The following is a 21,762-nucleotide window of genomic DNA, read 5'->3' as shown; positions in this document are numbered from 1 at the left end:
GAGAAAAAGAAATATGTAAGTAGGAGGGAAAGATAGAATACAAAGAGAGAAATGAGGTGTGTGAGAGAGAGAGGGGGGAGAGAAAGAGAGAGAGGGAGAGATGAGGTGAGGAGGCGGAGAGATGAGAGGCGAGGGAGGGAGTAATGTTGACAGGGAGGGTGGAGAAGAGAAGGATAAGCCAGCCACACTTGGATGAAGGATTCCAGTGGAAGGAGGAGGAGGGACTTTGAAGTGTTGGATGAGAAAAACTACACTATGTGTCTGTGGGTCCTTCATACTGCTATGACTGGACAAAAGAGATTGTGAAAAGATGGAGAGATGGAATCAGGAGGACCGCCTGGGTTGACTCAGACTGACGTGACCTCTGCGTCTGGGTGTTTATTAACCTGATCTGAACCCCTTGACGACCTGCTGTCACAGGGCAGACTTTCCAGGTTTGATCACTTCTGCTATGACTGAAATCCAGCAGAAGTTGGAGGGAGTTCACTGATAGAGTTGGGTACTGCTGGATCACTATGGATTTCTACAAATGTTTGAGCTTACTTTTCTTCACTCTTCCTCCACAAGGTAAATAATTCCACCGTGCTGTCATTAAAGCTGCATCATCTGTCATTTTATTTTTCAACATAGGGGAAACCGATGCGAAGGATGTTTATGCATTTTTCATTTTTGCTGAAGGCAGAAGTACATATTGAAAGAGGAGGGTTTTTTAGCTACTAATCATCTCAAATTAGATTTTTTTTCCACTCCTCTTTTTTCTGTTTAAAATATCACGCTGGTCAAGTTTATCAGCATCAACAAAGTTGGCTTACAAAGAAATTTACTGCATGACTCAAAAGAACTGCCTGTATTTGTGCCATTTCAATAGATTTGCCCTAAATAGCAGGGCAATTCAGAGAAACGACTGAAAGGCATCAGATGGCCTTGCTTTTCTATTTAATATAAGCCTCTCTCCTTACCCCAGTCATCTATATTCAGTCCACCCCAGTCTCATTACTTATTAGACAGGCAATGATTTTTGCTGAGGGCTAATTTGGCACAATGAACAATACAACCATAAAAACACACGACCTTTGGGACAAAAAAACTTGTTTTCTGTAGTTTGCTGCTGAAGGGTAGAAACTGCCTGTGTTGCTACGCGAGCTTTGTAGCCTGGTAACAAGCTTCATCTGCCTGGTTGTGTAGTATTCACTTGAGTGAAAACTAATTTGCTTCTGATGCAATACTGTCCTATGAGACAGCATTGATCAGATGAGGACAGATTTGGACCCAGTAGCTCTGACACGTCCAAATAACTCATCAGGCTTTGCTGTAGCTTCAGAAAACTGTAAAATACAGCAATATAAGAAAAACGTCACGATAATGAGTGACAGACACTGGCATCATCACAGTCTGCATGAGTCTTATTCATAGTGTAATGGAGAACACACCATGTAGAAGTAAACTCATCTAACAGTTGCCTACTTTTCCCTGCAAAGATTATTGCTCTAATCTGCATTTTTTACCAAAGTCACAACACCCTGTGAGCTCTCCCATATAAACCCATTAGTCCCAAGGCTGATTCAGAATGTACTTGAGCCTCCGGTTTAGTTTAATATTGGTCGCATTCAACAGATAATGCTAGAATTTGATGCGATAAAACAAACGCCACCTTTGACGGCCTCTCTCGTCTGAACGTGTAACAGCATTTCAAGGTTGTTGGGTGTCTGGAAATGTCAAACAGATCCAGGTGAAAACAGGAAGACAAGACATGAAAGGAAAAAGAAACTATATCCATTTAATAAGATATCGATCCCAAGCTTTTAAAAATAGTGGATGCCAGTTTTCAGTCAACTGAAAGACAGCCCATCAACTTTGATTGAGTGGGTAGAAGGACCCAAGAGGAAGGCCAGCAGCATGGCAACAACACCTGTATCGCTATTTTAAGGATACAAGTAAGGGGCGTTTGGAATAATATAGCCTTAGAAAAGTGGAAGTTACTAATGGAAGCCTATAGAAAGGTCCTCTCACGTCCTTTCTATAGGGGCCTGAGCCAAGCAAGTGTGTTTGGCGAATATATTAATGTTGTCCAGAAACCACAAGAATCTAGTTTGGAAGGGTCCTCTTTAGGATTATTTTTTTCATGTGATATTTGACAAAACAAATTAAATCCAAAGAGAAAGAAAGACATTGAACTGTGTGGTACTGCTAGAGATGATAAAATATCAGTGAGGCCAGTTAAATCAATCACTGCCTCTGAAAGATTGCAAACACAATGAATTACCTGCACAGATGCAACAAGGTTTATAATGGAAAAGTGCCCAAGTGAATGTGAAAGGAAAGAACCAAAATGCAAAGGACGTCGTCCTGTCGAAGGCACAGGATCATCCCTTTCTCTTTAATTGTCCCCAGACCTCGCCGGGTCCTTCTCAGTGCCGAGGGATCTGATTGAGTTGCTTCATCAGGACGGCTGTTGAAAGGAAGAAAGGGAGAGGGAGAGAGTGGAGGGTGGGTGGAGGAGGGTGGTGAGGGAAACGTCTGGACAGATCGCTCCATCAGCACGTTTGTTCCTTCCTCTTATTCCTTTTATGCAACCCCCCCACCCCAAACCCTCCATCCTGATTTGTCCCGTCTCTCAGATCCCGTCTCATGTAACCATAGGCCAGCTGTATAATAGAGGTCACCCTACTTTTAGATTACACTCTGTATTCTTTGGTATTGTAGCATCAGCTCAATCCATTACAGATTAATGTATTGTGAATGGAAGCAAATATTTTCAACATTAATAGTATTCGTATAAAGTTCTGCCCTGTATTTCATGAATATGTGAACAAAAATAGAAACAATTCAAAATGGTTATGAGAATATGCACGAGAGCCCTGCACAAAATCAACTGGTACAAATCACCATGGAGTTAAAAAAAAAAAAAAAAAAAAAAAAACGTAGGAAAGAATATCCTATGCATTGCAGTTGCAGTTCTAAGTAAAGATCAATTGGTCTAGTTTAAATTACATAAACAGGACGGCACACGATTAATCTCAGCTTCTTGTTTTGTTGAATTTTTTTCTCATTTCTGGCCTCAGTGTGTTTCCAACTTGGACCCCGTGCCCACGCTGAAGAGAGGCTGCTCCAGAATCTGTTTGCAAATTACAATAAGCTCTCCCGACCTGTGAGGAACACTACAGATACAGTACTAGTCCACTTTGGACTATCTATCGCTCAGCTAATTGATGTGGTAAGTAATAGCTGACATCTTTGTTAAGTTTCCATCAACATCTACGACTGGACATTAAAGTCTAGCTACCACTGTGCCCTTCAAAAATAACACGATCTGTGTGTTTCTTCTTTGAGGAGAAAAGAAACGACTGCGAGACATTTCGATGTTATGGCTCCATAATGGGACTCTGATCATTAAATAGCTTTTTTTAACTACCTGTAATTAAGTTACCATTTATGTAAATATCTAAATACATATATCACTAAAGTTGTAACGATTTAACAAAAAAGCTATCCTTGTAATTACAAACATCCTGGCTTGTTGAATGGGCATGAGACATGTGTTTCATTATTATGAGTGTTATGTTGGGAGGAGATTCTGTCTTATGTGCTGTATATTGGTAATTACTAGCTGAAAGATACACCACGCAAGAGAGATAAATCAGCGGAAATGAAATCACACCAACAGAAGACAATGCATTATTTTCCCAAATTAAATTCACTTTTCAAGTATGCTAACACAGACAGTAAATATTCAAATCTGTCTCCTGAGCAGCAATCCAGACACAGCTGCTCTAGACAAAAATAACGTCGTTAACCCCTCTCGTCATGTTGGTATCTTTGCATTCCAGACCTCCTGTGGTTTTAAGTGCAAGCTTTTAGTATGCATTTTACATAAATGTCACTGAGATTCTGTTGACTAAGGTAAAAATGATTATATAAACACCCGACTGCCATGCAGAGCCATTTAAAAGTTACCCAGTGCAAGACTGTGCTGCAGGGGATGACTTTTCAGGTTTATGACAAACAATTAGTTGACAGTACTTTCTCCACCTGCCTGCCGGTGAGAGTCAACTTTAGGTGAAGTTGTCTTCTCCTGCACAGTGCATTCACTGCCTGCTGTGTCTTAGAAGTTCCCAGGGAAGAGCTGGAGAAAGCAGCTTGCCTGCAAAGAAGTGAAAGTGTTTTTTGTTCTGGTTGATTTGTTCTAGAAATGATTCATGAATGTGTGTGTGTGTGTGTGTGTGTGTGTGTGTGCGTGTGTGTGTGTGTGTGTGTGTGTGTGTGTGTACTTGTTTAGACGTCTTTGTGAGGACAGACCACTGCCATACTACTGTACTTGTGGGGACTAACACTCACTTATGGGGACAAAATCCCATCCCCATGAGTTTGGGGCAGGACCATAAAAAAGAGAGAAAGAAAAAACTCAATTCTATCTCAGTGGTAATAAAGTGCTGATGGACGTTGAATTCATTGTAATCAGAGTAATCCTCTTTTCTGTTTTCCATAAAAGGATGAGAAGAACCAGATGATGACTACAAATGTCTGGGTTAAGCAAGTAAGAAAAGATGATAGAGAAAAGGCATGTGAAATACAGTCCAGTATAACGCTGCGATGCATAAATATGATTAATGTTTTGCAACAGGAATGGAACGATTACAAACTCCGCTGGAACCCAGAGGATTATGAAAATGTCACCTCCATACGTATCCCCTCAGAGATTATCTGGAGACCCGACATTGTCCTCTACAACAAGTGAGGAAGGAAACACCTTTTTGTGCTATATGAAATTTAGATTCTTTTCAGGCCCACAGTGTGCTTCCTGTGCGTTTTAAATGTCAACATTTCAATGTAAAAATGATCATATGGCAAGTAATGCTCAGATTCTGGTGGTTTAATTCCAACAGATGGCATGACTTGAGGGAAAACACGAAGAATCTGCTGTTGTGCCAAACATCTTGTCCTGTGCCAATGTCATAAAGTAATTTAGTTGAAATATATGTGAACAAGGTCACTCCTAATGGATGTGGTTACAAACAAAGCTCAGTATGACAGAAAGTAATATATTTGGCTGGGAATAAGAAGGTGAAATGTAACTGGATGTATTTCAACGATAAAATGCATCTAGTATGAGCACCTCAAGTAAACCTGGATTAATATTTTTTCCAAAAGTCGGCTAATAGGAAAGAAAATTTCATGAAAGAATTTGCTAAATATCCAACTTTTAAGTTATTGAACAAAGATTGTTGTTTTCATGGTGAAATGACTGAACCTTTGTCACTTCTCTCTTTTAATTAGTAAGGCAAAACATGGCGATCTCACTTGTGAAGTGCATTTGTGACACAATATCTCAAAGACTTTTGTAAACAGCATTGATTTAAACAGCAAAATGTTACATTGTGAATAGCCTGCATGTCCATTCAGAGAAAATAAACATCAAAAGGGTTTTCTGATTACATAGGTTCAAGCTATTTCCTCTGTAGACTTGAGCTGAATGGTTTGGAATGAGCTCTGCACCTTGAGATGTAGAACTGAGATTGCTGGTTCACACGATGAGGGTGGATGTAATAACTGGTATCAGGTGTGTAAAAGCAGGACTGTTGTGTACACAAAGGAGATTTCAGATCTGAGACAAAACTGTATCTTCAAGTTCTGTTTTCCTCTGGCTCATGAAGACCTTATTCACGTCTCGAAAATTATATCATGTTAGCACTGAATTGTTCCATAAACGTCTCTAAACAGAAAATCATAAGCTGTGTGGAAAGTGGTAGCTGCATGCGGACCCAAATGCAATGTGCAGCATAAAGCAAGCATTAAGTGGAGGATTGATGAAAGGGAAACAGTCCAAAATAAGAACGGGAAAATGGAATAATGAGGAATAATTACTCCAGGATAGGAAACACTAACAAATACTACAAGACTCAGAGAAACATTAGAGAACACACAGAAATATGGAGCCACTCAACAAAGGACAAGGGAAGACTGAGACAATAAATACAAAAGCTAATGAGGCTGGTGGAAAAAGATGGGGAACACAGCTGGAACAAATCAGGGATAATGAGACACAGGAACTGCAAAAAAAGAAAAGAAAATGACAAGGAACACCAAAATAAAACAGGAAGTAACTCAATGGAGACAGACTCAAACACAAGTAGAGCATGAAGAGATAACAAAAAGGCAACAACAGACTGTGAATGAACTGAATAATGAACAAACTGGACACCAACAGAATGTTAAAGACATGACATCTTGCCCATTTAGAGATGTACACACATAAACATAAGTGTCATTGACATAGATGAAGACATTTTCACTTTTTATTTGATGACTCAGAATACTTAATCTTTTAAATACATTTTAAATTAGTCTCGACCCCTGAATTTCACAGGGTTAGAAACTGTAAAAACGGATAACACCACTTCTTTAACTTTCTCCTGTATCTATTGAGCAAAAAATCTTATTTGTTACTTGAGTTTTCCAATGAAAAAGACTTAGTTACCTCCATGGCAACTGAACATCTACTCTACCTGTGAGCTGCGACTGACCTTGAACATTTTAAAGTAGTGCTTGAAGAAATCACCCAGAATTAAACTTATAAAATTCCTTTATTAAAGAGGGGCTAAAATGTGATGTGAGTCTGATATATGTGTTTCCACCTTTCTCCCCTGGTCTTCATCTGCAGTGCCGACGGTGACTTTGCAGTTACTCACTTCACAAAGGCGCATCTGTTCTACGATGGCCAGATAAAGTGGATGCCACCAGCCATTTATAAGTCTTCATGCAGCATAGATGTCACGTTTTTCCCTTTTGACCAGCAAAGCTGCAAGATGAAGTTCGGCTCTTGGACCTATGACCGTGCCAAGATCGATCTGATCAGCATGGCCGGTGATGTGGACCAGATGGACTACTGGGAGAGCGGGGAGTGGGTGATTGTCAATGCAGTGGGCAAGTACAATACAAAAAAGTATGAGTGCTGCACAGAGATCTATGCAGACATCACTTACTACTTCATCATTCGGAGGCTTCCATTGTTCTACACTATAAACCTTATTATCCCCTGTCTGCTTATCTCCTGCTTGACTGTGCTGGTGTTCTATTTGCCTTCCCAGTGTGGCGAGAAGATTACCTTGTGCATTTCAGTGCTACTGTCCTTAACAGTGTTCCTCCTGCTGATAACAGAGATAATACCATCTACATCTCTGGTCATACCACTGATTGGTGAATACCTGCTGTTCACTATGGTCTTTGTCACGCTCTCCATCATAATTACCGTCTTTGTGTTGAATGTACACCACCGATCCCCACAAACACATGGCATGCCTCACTGGGTCCGCAGAGTATTCCTGGACTTGGTACCTCAGGTCCTCTTCATGAAGCGTCCGCCAGGCACCGCAAAGCAGCACTGCAAGAAGCTTATTGAGATGATGCACCGTCCAACAACGATATCTGCCACAGGCAACTCTCAGGCCTTCTGGACAGGCCTAGAGACTGGGCTAATACAAATGGCCCAGGCTGAAAATATAATCCCAAGGACACAGTCTGACAGCCCAAGCATCCTCGTCTGCTCACCATCTCCACCCTCTTCCCCTCTTGGGAAGCACAATGAAGAAGATCACCCACTGAAGGCCGACATTTTCAGCCGATCCACATCTGGTCAGTATTCAGTTCTCTCAGAGAAGCAACCCCTACGCAGACACAACTCAGCGGCCTCGTCTTCTTCCCAATTGTCATTGCCCCCAACTTTGCCACTGGGTCCACTTCGCAACCTGTCGAGGGAAGAACCAAGTAGACTGGCCCCAAATGGTCGCTCCCACAGCGTAGAGCAAATGTGTGACCAACAGAAGTCGCTTCCTCAGAAAGCCAGACATCTGTGTCGCTCCAGCAGTGTCCAGTACTGCTGTCTGCATGATGATGGGGTCTCTGGAATAATGGGGCAGTTGAAAAAAACTCCTCCTACAGATCAGCTAGCAGAAACCCTAACAGCAGAGTCCACAAAAGATGCAAGTACCCAACAGGATGCTGTGATTCCAACTATTTCTCCAGCTATGAAACGGGCTATAGAGGGAGTGCAGTACATCGCTGATCATCTCAGGGCAGAAGATGCAGACTTTTCAGTGAGTAGACAGAAACGATCAAGCCTTGGTAATAATGTTTCTAAATGTTCTGTTTTAAACACAAGTGAAATCCTTTCAGAAATTAAATAAGGGCTTTTAGCACAATTTTTGATTTATCTATTGCCAAATCCCAACAGCAGTCACCTCAAGGTGCTTTATATTTTAGTGTTAAGACCCTACAATAATTTGAAAAAGAAACCCCAAAACAATCAAATGACCCCCTATGAGCAAGCGCTTGGCAACAGTGGGAAGGAGAAACTCCCTTTTAACAGGAAGAAGCCTCCGGCAGAACCGGGCTCAGGGAGCTATCTGCCACGGCTAGTTGGGAATGAGAGGAGACAGACAGGACAAAAACCACACTGTGTAATTTTGAGCTACCATTTAGAGACTGAAGTAAATGGGAGAATAAAATCCAATACCTGATCTGTCACGATTTGTTCAATTTCAAAATTAGTCAGATCCCAGCAGGAGAAACATGGTACCTCAGCGGGCACATTTCTAAAAGGTCAGTTTGTTTGTAAAAAAAACCCCATAACTACCTCGCATCTTTTGCCTGCAGGCATTTAAGGTGTCAGAGGAACATTAAATAAAAACAGTAGATTCTGACTGGATCCTACAGGGGTGAAATGTACTTCCATGCAAAAAGCCTACATGTATGTTCCCTGTGCTCACTCCCACCAAGCAGTGCTCCTCCCCTTCTTTCTTTTCTCGTGCAAAAGAGGATGAAAGTAATCCTGAACAAACAAGGAACCCTGTTATTTTGCATGTCAGAGATCCAGCTAAGCTGAACTCAGGCACTGAGTGACAACAACTAAATCGTGTTACAGTTCTCAGATAAATGCGTGCTGCTTTGCAGAATAACTGGAAAAATAGTGTGTTTTAAGCAGTGTGGGCTGTCCTTTGTGTGTTGCATAAAAATAAAAAATGGTTATGTTGTTATCTGCTTTTTATCATCTATGTATGCAGAGCTCCACTGCATGCAGCATTGTTCACATACTGTACTTTTTCCTGTCTATGCTGTGTACTAGGAGGAGGCTTTAAAAATGTTATTGACTAGAAAAAGAACAGGGCCAAATCACCCCTGCCAACACGAATATATTTTTAAACTACTGATTCTGCTCACTGTAAATCATACAAAGTATAATAAGACTTTCAATATCATATTTGTTTCTTTTCAAAACATTTGTTGTTGGCATTTACATACATGTTTATATACTGCTCCCATGGCTTTTGCATATGTTGAGGATGCGCATACCCAAAAACTCAGAAGGGATGCAAGAAAGGAAGAGCACATAAACACATAATGACAATCAAGTATCAGACCCATAAATGACAAGTCAATTTACCATTGCTAATTATTAAAAAGCAAGATAAAAGTGACATGACTGAGTCAGTAATAACAGTAATCGGGATTTTCTGATGATAAAAGAACGCTGTCTTATTTAGAAGCTCTTATGGGCAACTCAGTGTGAACAGTCGCACATACAAATGCTTATGCAACCTAATTAAAATTGACCATTAGACAAGTGAATTTTCTTTATTGCTTTCAAACATAACCCTGAAACTGTGCTTGGAACAAGTATTACATGTCAAATAATAAAAAAAAATTCAGCACATAGTGATAAAATGCTAATTATAAAGTTTCTGAGAGGGGAAAAATACGTTTCTGGAGGATATAAGTGAGCAAATGTAATAAAAACCTATTGTATTCACTGACATCAGTCACCGTCGACGCCACAATACGCTTTCGAGCTCTAACCAGAATAGGCCTGTCTTTAAAATAATGGGACCTCCGCAATTTGACCTTGAATTTTTCATAAGAGACACAAGCAAGGATTGACTGACATTTAAGAGATAGCAGACTCATAATGAAAAAATCAGCCATTCGTGAGAAATCAATCAAGGGTGAAAACTGACAGGTAGAAAAGGAAGGTGGTGTGGAGTGAAATTTGAAATGTCCCCCTGTGCTGTTTCCCCTCTCTGCTAGGTCAAGGAGGACTGGAAGTATGTGGCCATGGTCATTGACAGGATATTCCTCTGGATGTTTGTGCTGGTGTGTATACTGGGATCTGTGGGACTCTTTCTTCCTCCTTGGCTGGCTGGAATGATCTAGAATCTCTGCATCAAGGGAAAGAGAACACGGACAGACAGAAGGACGTGTTCCCCCATTCTCTTAACAAAAAAAAAGGTCTTTTTATTTTCTGTTTTTCAAAAGGACTACTTGTCACATTTCTCGCTCTTAGGCCGGGTCATCGGAAGGTTACTCGCTAAAAGACAAGATGAAATATCAATCATCGATTTCAGTGGGCATATAAATTCTTTATGAGGGCAAAAGGCCAACAGCAAAATCAGATACTCTTGTAAAAAACGGTGAAAAATTGACTCTAACCCATGAAGAACTATGGATGATGCCACAGACAGACAAAGACTGTAGGCACCGGGAGCTGTTCATAATACTGTGTAAAGTTGAATATATAGCTAACTTTTAACATTCCTTCAGTAATGTCAGTGTTGCAGTATGTGGACTGTGGAACAGATCAATGTACAGTGCTTTCGCCAAATACAAAAAAATACATATGTTCATAAAACGATTGTTTCTTTGAAACCTAATTGCCAGAATTCTTGGCTGGGTGCATTCAGGTGTCCTGCTTTGTGCAAGAGTCACTCCACAGGTAAGCAAACATGCAGCTTTGCAACTTTCTAACTCTAGCACATCTATTCAGCCATTCTCTTTGCTTTTACTGCAGATCGTTGTCATTCTTTCCATCTCTTTTGCTTCTTTTGGTTTATCAAGTAGAGCAGAAACTGATATGGATGATGACAATAAATGTGGCGATGCTGGTAATATTATTATTCTACCTTGGCGTTGAAGATTTTGAGATGAATTTGTTACTCATTAGTTCCAACATTTAATTCCAGCGTCCTCTCCGCTTTCATTATGACCTGACTTCTGTCGCTTCCCATAATGGATCTTTTCAGTATCTACAACAGCTATATAAAAAAAGATAATTAAAATTTATTAATGAGTACACCACTATTCTGTGAAAAACTATTTCATGCACAGAGCAAAGGTTAATTGTACTGCAGTGTTTTAAAATAAGTTGGCAGAGGAGGGTTTCACACTTAACTACATTTAGTTTTATTCATTCGCTGCTTCCACAGGAGGACCTGCTTTTTGGATGTTTTTTTAAAAAATACGTTACAGAAATTAATCTCACGTGTCCCTCTGTCCTCAAAGAATAGCTAAAGCAGATACTATATTTAGGAGCACTTATAAAATTTGCAAGAAGTAAAGCAATCATTAAATAATTATGGGCCTTAACAGAACTGTACAGCTGACCGGACAGATTTTTTTTGCATTAAATAATTATTTCATTGTTTATTTTAGTTCAAAAGCACATCACTGTACATTTTGCACACACATTTCTAGTTTAGATGCTTCACTTCAGTTTCAGTTCAAGTCCATGTAGTTCTTTAACACCCTCACACTCTTTGTTGGGTGTATTTTTTGATTTCTTTGCCTTTGTGCCAAATTCACCCTCACCTTTGTCGTGCATGTGGGTTGTGAGATGTTTTTGAAAGCCTTGTTTGATTTCTTTATGTCACATAAAGAGCTATAGGCACATGTCTACTTATATTAATTTCATGTAAAATAAAATAAAGCTAAATGGAAAGCATCTAGATTAGGTATGTGAATCTATGAAAAGGCTTTTTTAATATTTCTATTTTAGAAATTTGAACTGTTGGCCTAAATAACTTAAAGAAGTGGAAATGAAACAAAAACAAAACAAAACTGATGAAACATGAGGAACAGAACAAACGTGTATCACTGAATTGTGTGTGAAAAGAAAAAGTATTCAATTACTCCACTTTAATCCTGTGTTCGTACATCAGCACTCTGCAGCTCCACGTGAATAAAACTCCACATCTGATTAGCTTTAAAAGCATGTAATGTTACACCTGAATACCCAAAGTAATGACCTCAATTTTGACCTCAACAAACAAACTATTGCATTTCCACTTGCTCAGCAGACGACTAACCACTGATCATTATGTAAATTCACAGACAAGAGAAAACAGCAATTTAGCACAATATGGAAACACTGCACTTTGAACAAGGTGAAATAGCTGCCGTGCTCCCTGTTTATTCGTACGTTTCAGCACAAACTCTGGAGAAAAAAAGGTGGCGATAGCCTGAAATACAAATGAGTGCTCTGGCTTTGTTGCAACATCAAAAATGTAGCATATGACAAACATGAGTTTAAATCTTTTGTCTGCATTCAAAGATTTATATATGAACGGATATTAATTTCCATTTATCCCACCAGTTTTCCAAGGATACACAATACCACAGCATATTGTTATTATAATTCTAAAATGAAATGAGCGTGGTCTTTATGAAACCACAAACTAATTTTCATTAAATGATAAGCCATGCCTTTTCAGCACAGATCTCATGCATAATTTCAGCATTAAATACTTGTAGAAAAGCAAATGGCAAAACTCCATAAAGGTCCTTTGTGTTGGCTTCCTCAAGGAAGCAATGCCAAATGCCATGTAAGTACACAGTGTTATTAATTACAGCTAAATGTCATGCTATTGAATTTACCTTTATGAAAAATTGACCTTCAGTGCTAATTTCAATTAAGTGATTGTCTTCTGAGATACATATGCCCCTGCTCGGATAATTAATGTAGACATTTTGATTTCAAAATGTTGGTTATTTCCTGCAAAGAAGATGAACTTAATGATAGCTGCTTCCTTACTAATACTAACCTATATATAATGGGTATGGCATGGTGTGGGGACTGTCCTTAAAAAGTCTGTGAAAATTGGATAAGCAAAGGAAAAGAGAAGAAATGTGAGGCCTAAAAGCTATCGATGAAAGTCCTAGGTAAAATCCAGCAAAGACTAGACACAGGAACCGAGAGATGCATCTGGACGGTTGACTGTACGCTGAAGCCTCAGCAGAAATGGTCTCAGCGGAAGAGTGGCTGTCAAGAAGCCATTCTTAAGCAAGGGAAACAGGGAGAAAAGGCTGAGCTATGCCACATTGCACAAGAACTGAACTGAAAATCAATGACAGCGCAAGGGAATCTAGTGGGGTAAATCCAAAATAGAATTTTTCTGCTTCAAATTGCTGTCAATATGCAGGATGTTAGGAGAGACGCACAACAGTGAGTATCTACAGACATTTGCATTGTATGGTGGACGCTCTGTCATGGTCAGGGGCTGCATTTCAGCCAGTGGAGTTGGATTTTGTCAAAATTGAATTGGAATTTAGAATGAAGAAAACATGCAAAAATCATGGAAATCATCTGATTGGTTTCATTTTTCAGCATTACAATCATCCCAAACACACTAGTAGTGTATTAAAAGCATGCCTGGACTGAAAAAAATACAGTGGAATAATATCAGCAATAGATTTGGCCTCCCCAGAGATCACACCTTGACATTACTAAAGTAGTGTGGGATCATCTACACAGAGACATCCAAAGAAAAGCCTTGAATGTCCTTCAAGATACCTGGAGGGCATTCAAGGCTCTTTTCCAGAAGACCGCGAAAAGACATTACAAAAAGTTTACCTAAGAATTCAGACTGTGTCGGACAGTAAAGGTGGTCATACCAAATATTGTCCTTCAAGCTTATTAAAATTGTACAAACTCTGTTTTTGCCTTGTATATTGTATTTCCATTTGTGTTTGCATGTTTGAGTATTTTGCTGTGTCCCATTTTTTCTAGCAAATATATGTAAAAATTAATAATGTCAGTCAGCTTTGCTTTTACCAGGAAATATATTTTCTGATCTGAAACCAAAATTGAACTCTCTGAGCAGAACTCCAGAAGTTTTATGTCTGGTAAACAGCAGGCTCCTTCAATCACCTCATTCAGCCCCACAGTGAAATACTATCCCTGTAGTGAACACAAAGGTGCTTCTCAGTGACAGGGACAAAGAGACGGGTCAGGACTGAAGGTGGTGTGAATGCATTAAAATCCAGAACAGTCCTAGAAGAACAGAGTCTCCAGAGTCCAGCAACCTGAAACTGGGATGAAAGTTCACCTTTCAACATGACACTGAAATGAAGTCCAAGTGTGGTTTCAGCACAATGCTGCCACTTGAGTGGCCCAACCAAAGACCAGACTTAACGTCAGTATGCCACCTGCAGATGGCAGCTCAAGGATGGTTCCCATCCAGACTGACAGAGTTTAAATGGATGTTTCAGGAGAATGGGACAGAGTCCCCACATCCCATCCAAAGCTAAAATTGATTTAGCAAGAAGACTCAGTTCTGAGACAATATTCAAAATACCTTCGAGTGAGTCATTGATGTGTTATTAAGTGTAAACTGATGGAAAAACATGTCAATTTCATGCATCATGCAAAATTGTAAAAAGAAAACTTGTTAACTGTTAATTGGTAATAAGTGTGCATACAAGGTAGATAGCAAGGCCTTCAATGTATAGAACAGAGTGCTGCATATGTGAAGAGTCATGTTTTCATGATTACAGTGTATTTGTGTCAGATGAGAATATTTTGTATTTAAACAGTATGCATTAAGTGCTTTGGGAGTCACTCGTGCTTCTCTGGGAGCATTAAAAGCATCCTAGAGAGATTTTCACAAAGTCACTTTCATCTCAAGTAAAACTCACGATTCAAAAACTAGTATATTGAGCCAAAATCTTCACAAGGGAATAGCATCTGCATCCAAGATTCAATGCCAACTGGCCAAAGAACAGCCTGCGCCTGTTAGGGAAGCAGTCAGAACATCACTGGCAAACTCAGCCATTAAAGCATTTCTATAATGACTGTAAACCCGAGCAGGAAGAGCTCTACCTTTAAAGTAACCTGAATGAATACAATGCAGGTTTCATGGTCATGTTTAGACGTAAAACTTACAAAGATAAAGTCAGACAGATTACCATAAACACTGCGGTCAGACTTTGGCTTTTATATCAAAGCAGTTTTGACTGTTTACTTAATACTGGAAGTCCTATTTCATTTCCTCCGTGTTAATGAAATAAATCAGCCTCAAGCTGGAGGTTCAGCTGGAGGTGAGATTACAGGTTGGAGGCCAGCTCTGGGGCTTTAAGATCAGCCAGAGCAGGTGCAGGGGTCTCTAGCCCTTGGCAGGATTTTACTTGCACCTTTTCAAAGCCTATTAGCTCAGGAACACCACTAAGTGTAAAAACTGGAATACTGAGACAGTTAGCATGACTTTAATAATCTATTCTGTGAGTTCAGACACGAAATAGTTTGCTAGATAACTGAATCAGTTCACAGTTTTCAGCAATATTCATCACAAAGAAAGTGAGACATTTGTATTCATGCGTGAGGTTCACTGTAAGAGACTGAACCAGATATCTGATAATAACCTTATGCTTTTATAACGTTAGGCTGTTTTTTTTTATCTGTAAGATGTGTGCCAATAAACCTGTCTGTGCTAGAATGACATCCACCTGCACCATATGTCTTTATTTCCTACCCTGTATATGACTGTACATAAGAAAATATTTACAATATTTGTGACAGTGATTGTGAAACCTAATGAATAGGGCATAAAAACACACACTTTTCTCAGGAGTATTAAACAAAAACATTAGAAAGCTCAGCTGATCTACATGTTCAGAGTAACACTCTTTTAAAAAGTTAAAAGCAAGTAAAAATTAACAGAGTAATGTGTTACCTATATAATATGAACACAAGTAACATACAGTAATAGAAGTAATTTCACCTCACATAATTGTGAGGCACCGAGAAGCGCAGTTAAAAACTGCCCCAGCAAATTCTTATGGCACGAGTGTCTGTGGGAGTGTGTGGTGCACTCATACACCCAACCATGCAGACAGCACGACCACAGTAGGACACGCAGTGAATCTGCCTCTAGCTGGGCACTGACTGGACCCTCATAAATGGGGTAAAGCGTGAAGCACAGACCCTCAAGGGATCCTATTAAATCAACACACATAGTGCATTTAGCCCATGATCAGCGAATTCAGCGTCACCCCTGCAGTATTCAGCAGTCAAAGTGCTGTCACTCAGCAGACCGAGGTGCAAGCGGGGGCTTCCCTCAGGGTACGGAGAGAAGAAGGTTTAGGAGTTCTGCCTCTGTGGCTTTCCCGCCTTCTCCAGTAGACCCCCGTGCACAGGCTTACACTGTATCTCACTGCAGCTGTTAATGCTTTAGCATGATTGTACAATCTGTCTTCCTTCAGGGACGATATGATTGCTCACCAGTTCCTCTAGTTGTCTGTCATGGTCTCCGACTCACACTAAACCTCACTGGACTCATTTGAGATGTTAAATGCAGGTGTTTATAAATTGAAGTAATAGCGTTATTATGCCTCGCCACATCAGTTTTGAAGTCGCTTATAAAAGGACGAAGGCCTGATCTACGGTTGCCCAGCACCACGACTGCAACCTTTTACTTCACGTAGCCACCACCCAACCCCACAGACAATGTGTGTCAGACTTTATGAGCAGGCAGGCTGCTCTCCAAATTCATTATTTAACAGAAAGGTTACGGTTGCAACTTCAAAGATGGTGTGTACGAGCCGTAAGAGGCGTGGGCGTAACTTCAAAACTCTGCAAAGGTCTTCCAACTCCTGAGGATGTAATTTTAAAAGTATGAAAGTTCAAGTATACGGCACCGACCACTGGAGCGGTGCTCGGCCAGAGCGATCGAAACCTCTGCCAAAGAAGCCTAACAATGGGAGCACATTACAAATTCTGTTACACAGTCCGTTCAGTTTAAAGTGGAGCTCAGGTGTGCGCGGTTAAGAACAAAGGAAGGCACACAATAGGTTCTCCAAACAAGCTATATATTTTTCTTTTTTCAGTTCGGGTGAAGAAAAATACAGCTAGGAAAACAAAAGTTCATTAAAAATGAAAAATATTTTTGAACATTATTGAGACCTGTGCAGCTGGAAATCAAAAAAACATCAATGCTGAGCAGATAATGCGCCAGCGCTTAAAAATAAATGAAGAGCAGCGGATTCACTCTGCATCAAGAGACGGCAGTGAGAAACGACTGGAAAAAAACAAGTCTTCAAATACAGTGTAGCAAAAAAAAACAAAACCTGACATAAGGGCGGGAGCAAAAGTTCATTTCAGGCTCGCGGTGCTTTCCTTTATCCTCCATGTCTTTGAGAGACAGCTGAGCTCAGAACTCAGTCATCTTCTTGTGTGTGTCGGCCTTCTTGTGCTCTCTCTGGATGGACAGCTCCTGGGCTTTCTGCTGGACCAACAGCCGGCGGGCCGCTGACAGTTTCTCCTCCAACTGCTTCACTATGGATGGGTCCCTTTGCACACATAAAAATAAATAAATAAAAACCCAGACAGATTAGGAATTGAGACGAGATGATGAGTCAAACTGAATTTAGCTGCGTTGGCCACAGAACCATGTGTCTAACCTCGCAACTTCACACCTTATTTACATTTTCGCGCAACTCCCACAGTCCTTCTTTGTAAACTCACATTAATTACCACTTTAACTGTCAGGAACATTATAGCAACTCAAGTTCCACATGCTTCATATCTCACAATAGACTGTTGTATTGTGTAAGCAGAGCGATATATGCAATGGTTTCTAATGTGACAGCAGCTGCTGAGGCTCTGTGGGGAAACAATTGGCTAAGGTTGCAGTACAGCTAATGAAGACTGTGCACTGACCCCAGTACTGACCTGCCTTCCTGTCTGCTGAGTGACTCGCTCAGCTTCTGGATCTCCCTCTCGGTCTGGGACACCCTCTCGGCAGCCTGGAACAGCCTCACGTTCAGACTCCTCTTGGTGCTTTTTCCTCCCCGGTAAGCCTCCACCCCGGTTGCCGCTGATGGCGCAACAGCACCCCCCTCGGGAGGATGAGCGGTCTTGCCTCCAAGCTTGTGGTTGAGAAAGTCAAAAACGGTCTGGCCCCCTCTGGTAGCGACCCGAGGCTTTCTGCGCCGCTTTGGGCGGCCGGTTTGTGCGCCGTCCTTTGCAGCCTTGCTCTGGGTGCGTCTCTGGGTGAACTCAGAACACTGATCCAGAGACTTTCCTTTGGGTAGTACCACCGCCATTACTGGCTCCACTCTGCCCTCCTGGAGCTTTCCCAAGCCTGAAAACATAAAAGACAGTGAGTGAAGAAGAACACAGTGTAATGTGCTTCTTACATCTGCATACATAGACTTTTATTAGGATTCACTGTGCAGTGAAAATGCATTTGTATTCATTCTAAATATGTTAACTAAGACACCAGTTCGCCAGTATCTAACTTAATGTTAGTTTAGTAGTTTGACTGTAATTCTCAATCTCAGACCTACACACAAAAAATGATAGAGTGTGACAGTGAAAACCAGAAGATAGATAGATAGATAGATAGATAGATAGATAGATAGATAGATAGATAGATAGATAGATAGATAGATAGATAGATAGATAGATAGATAGATAGATGTGCTACACACACACACACTACCATTATAAATATTATAATTAAATTATTTATAATTTTATATAGGTTATTTCTCCTCCTTTCAACAACTGAATATTAGACTGGAAGAACCAAAAGATACTGGGAACATTTTTTGTTTTTTGTCTTTCATTCCTTTAATAATAATTAATCAATGTTATTTAATTAGTTATCTCTATTTTTGGTACTTGCTCTCCCTCTTTTGTATGACAAAAGTAGGAAGAAAATCATGGAAGAGGCTGTTTGTAATATCTAAGCTTTTTCCTAATAAACAACCCACCCCTCCCACACAAACCAAAAAACAAAGTAGGTCTGATTGGAAATCTTCAACTCAAACTTGAAGACCGATCTATGTCTTTTAAATGTGCTATACAAAAACATCTGACTTGACTTGATTTTATTTTGGATAGACATTTGTTTGGGTTGAATATACCACAAACCACTTTAAGTTAATATGAAAACTTGTTTCGTTTACGTGGCAAACATACAATCATGTACAGAGCAAAGTGAAAATAAAACTGGACAAAGCACAAATTTAAGCATAGACATTTGTGTGTCTATTGTTAGATGACACACTTTTGAGCTGTGATGCATTGTATATGATTTTAAAGTGCACCTTACTGCCCTCTCGCGTCTTGTTAAAGAAAATAACTGCTTCACCCAAACACCACTGTCTTACACTAACCACACACCATCACAACCTCTCCTAATCTTGGTGCTACTTTTTCTTGTTTCTAAAAGTGTCTTAAATGTATGTTTTGTCCTATTTTTAAAACTCAAGAATTAAAAATAAAACAAAATGACTGCAAAGAGTTAGGTTAGCTGATTTTTAAACAGCATGCCAGGGGTGGACATTGTGACTTCTGAGCCTCAGCGCTGTGTTGTGCACTGTTTGCACTCACCTTTTCCATATTCGTAGCCCATTTTGAGCATGAGCTTGGATCCAATGCCTCTGGTATGCGCCTCCCAGCCACCAAAATTAGCACTGCTTGATGTTTCAGTGGGTTCCACAGCAAAGTCTATAACTGTTGCACAACAAGTAAAAGACACAGTCAGTTCTTTTTTCAAGTCAAGAAAACCCTTCTTCATATTAATAACTGGCCCAATGTGTAGCTATGACAGATACATTTTTACTAACATCGTTCTCTATGATGTCCTGACATGAAACTTTTTTTAACATAAGCCACTTTCAGCTGTTTGTTTGTCAGGAGTTTTACTGACAAAACCCCAAAGGTGAATCGAGCAGGTGATCGTTCACTTGCCAAGAGAAATCACGACACCATGCAGCCTCTTCATTTTCTTTTTTTTCTTTTTTTAAGTGAGTGCCTCTGAACCCCATTGCCTTTTTTATTGGCAGGCAGACTTAAAGATTATATTTTCTGATGTTGTGGCTGATTTGTTTTTTCTTACAAAATGTAAACACACCTTTTGCATATCCCATAGCATCATCTCCATCACCGATGTCATCCGAGTCGGACTCTGATGACAGCGGGTCATCTTCCCTTAAAGGTGGGATAACGCCGTCGGCCTCGACCACGGCATCTTTCAGCAGCAGCGAGTCGAACTTCACAGTGTAGAAACCGCTGTCAATTTCTAAAGTGAGAGGAAGGCTTTGAGTTATTTCTTTATACCTCTTCATACTTTTTTTGTGTTTACATTACGACCACTCTGTGAACAGAATACCTTTTATTTTGCCTGGGTGCCAGATACCGTCCTCATGACGAGCCAAGCAAGATGAACCTTCTTCCAGATTACTTAGATCAGAGTCTAGGAACTCTCTGAGCTCCGACACATAGACCACCTCACCGTGAGAAAACCTTTGATAGTGAAAAAACACCAAATATAACTCTCTGTGTGTACAGATCTGAGATCCAAGTAGATGATACAATAATCTTGTAAGGGACTGAACTGACAGAAGCCCCGAATTTAAATCACGCTGTCAGTAATTTATGGTCACCTCAGTGAAAGTGATAATTTACCTGCAGTTATCCTGAAAGCGACATTTATCCTCCAAGTAGAACGGGCAGGGTTTCATAGACTTCTGGGTGGGGTAGATGTAGAGCACTCGCACTTGTGCCTCATCTCCATCTGGCGGTTCTGCCCCCACTACCATGGCATTGTGATACTCCAATGTTCCCCATGTTGTCCGATAGGGCGCTCTTACTTTGGTACCACTTAGTGCATCTTCTTCTTCCTTGTCCTCTTCTTCTTCTTCTTCCTCTTCATAATCCACCTCCCCCCCTCCCCCGTCCTTAGTTCTCTCTTTGGAATCTGAGCTATTACCCGAAGACTCCCCAAGTTCAGAGTAGAAAGCAGCAAACTCAGCATCAAGTCCACCGTTTGCATCAGTAGCTGCTTCTGATGCATTCACTTGCAGTCCGCTACTTTCCTCGAGGCTTGCAAGCAGCTGACTTTTTCTGACAGACACCAGGCTGGCCTCAGTGAGCTCTATCAGCTGACGGAGATCTTCTTTCAGTTTGAGCAGGTCTGAGTGCTGGGTGGGGTCCAGGCCGGCAGACAGGGCTGTCTCCACCTGCTGCAACTGGGCACTATAGGCAGCGATGGCTGCCTCAAGGGATTCTTCATCCATGCTGACCCTAGGTACGAGCCAGGGCAGGAACCGGCAGCTTATCCCCTTGCGGAAAAAAAACAAGATGCAAAAGATAAAAGGGGAATCTAGATATAAGAAGAAAGATCATTTCGAAAGTCACACTTTATGGGCCACTTATTTATAGCAAGAGAAGAAATTTCCAGATATTTGAGTGACAACAGGACAAAGAGGAAGCATAGCTTCGTGAATGTTGGTAAATCTGAGGTAGACAACAGAACCACATCTAAAAGATGTGATTTCATTGTAATAAGAGCATCGACTGTGTGTTTTGGTGTGTTACGAGGTACCATAACATTTGTCAAGGATTTAACGTAGCAAAATAATCATGTCTGTAACATCATCACAGACTGTTTTAGCTGTTAGCCGTCTTTAAGCTAACTTTTACAACACTTGTATTACCTTTGTAATTAGGGTAGCTGTCTCATATCCACCACGGCGACGGAAAATGACAGCCCCAACAAAATCTTCTTTATTCAAAATATGTTTAGTTCAAATAACTAAATACAGATACTAGGATTGTGCAGCACCGGCAAACATGCCTATATGTATGAGTCTGACGTCCGATCAGTAGTCAAGCTCGCTTAAATGAATGGACTTCCTTTGGGAATACTCTAC

General features: G+C 40.5%; 2 protein-coding genes across 3 annotated transcripts; one reads left to right on the top strand and one right to left on the bottom strand.

Annotated features, from left to right (window-relative positions):
• Nucleotides 1-220: 220 nt before the first annotated feature.
• On the top strand, nucleotides 221-14,544 carry chrna4b (cholinergic receptor, nicotinic, alpha 4b). Of its 2 annotated transcripts, XM_082518251.1 has the most exons (6): nucleotides 221-567; nucleotides 3,063-3,214; nucleotides 4,490-4,534; nucleotides 4,622-4,731; nucleotides 6,659-8,090; nucleotides 10,078-14,544. In XM_082518251.1, the coding sequence occupies exons 1-6, from the start codon at nucleotides 516-518 to the stop codon at nucleotides 10,201-10,203; spliced, it is 1,917 nt and encodes a 638-aa protein (XP_082374377.1). In that variant the 5' UTR covers nucleotides 221-515; the 3' UTR covers nucleotides 10,204-14,544. The 2 variants fall into 2 exon arrangements, with proteins under 2 accessions (XP_082374377.1, XP_082374376.1); XM_082518250.1 differs by having other exon boundaries at nucleotides 4,490-4,731.
• A 746-nt stretch (nucleotides 14,545-15,290) lies between these two features.
• Nucleotides 15,291-21,722, bottom strand: zgpat (zinc finger, CCCH-type with G patch domain). Its single transcript, XM_082517911.1, has 7 exons — nucleotides 21,547-21,722; nucleotides 20,516-21,171; nucleotides 20,220-20,353; nucleotides 19,962-20,129; nucleotides 19,439-19,561; nucleotides 17,771-18,182; nucleotides 15,291-17,388 (listed from the first exon to the last, which is right to left on the bottom strand). Exons 2-7 carry the CDS (start codon nucleotides 21,124-21,126, stop codon nucleotides 17,250-17,252), a joined length of 1,587 nt encoding a protein of 528 aa, XP_082374037.1. The 5' UTR covers nucleotides 21,127-21,171; nucleotides 21,547-21,722; the 3' UTR covers nucleotides 15,291-17,249.
• Nucleotides 21,723-21,762: the final 40 nt, after the last annotated feature.

The sequence above is a fragment of the Aulonocara stuartgranti genome (genome assembly GCF_965226115.1).
Source record: "Aulonocara stuartgranti genome assembly, chromosome: 20".
NCBI classification, from domain to species: Eukaryota; Metazoa; Chordata; class Actinopteri; order Cichliformes; family Cichlidae; genus Aulonocara; species Aulonocara stuartgranti.
Note: the sequence above shows the minus strand (reverse complement) of the source record. Positions and strands in the feature narration are given on the sequence as shown.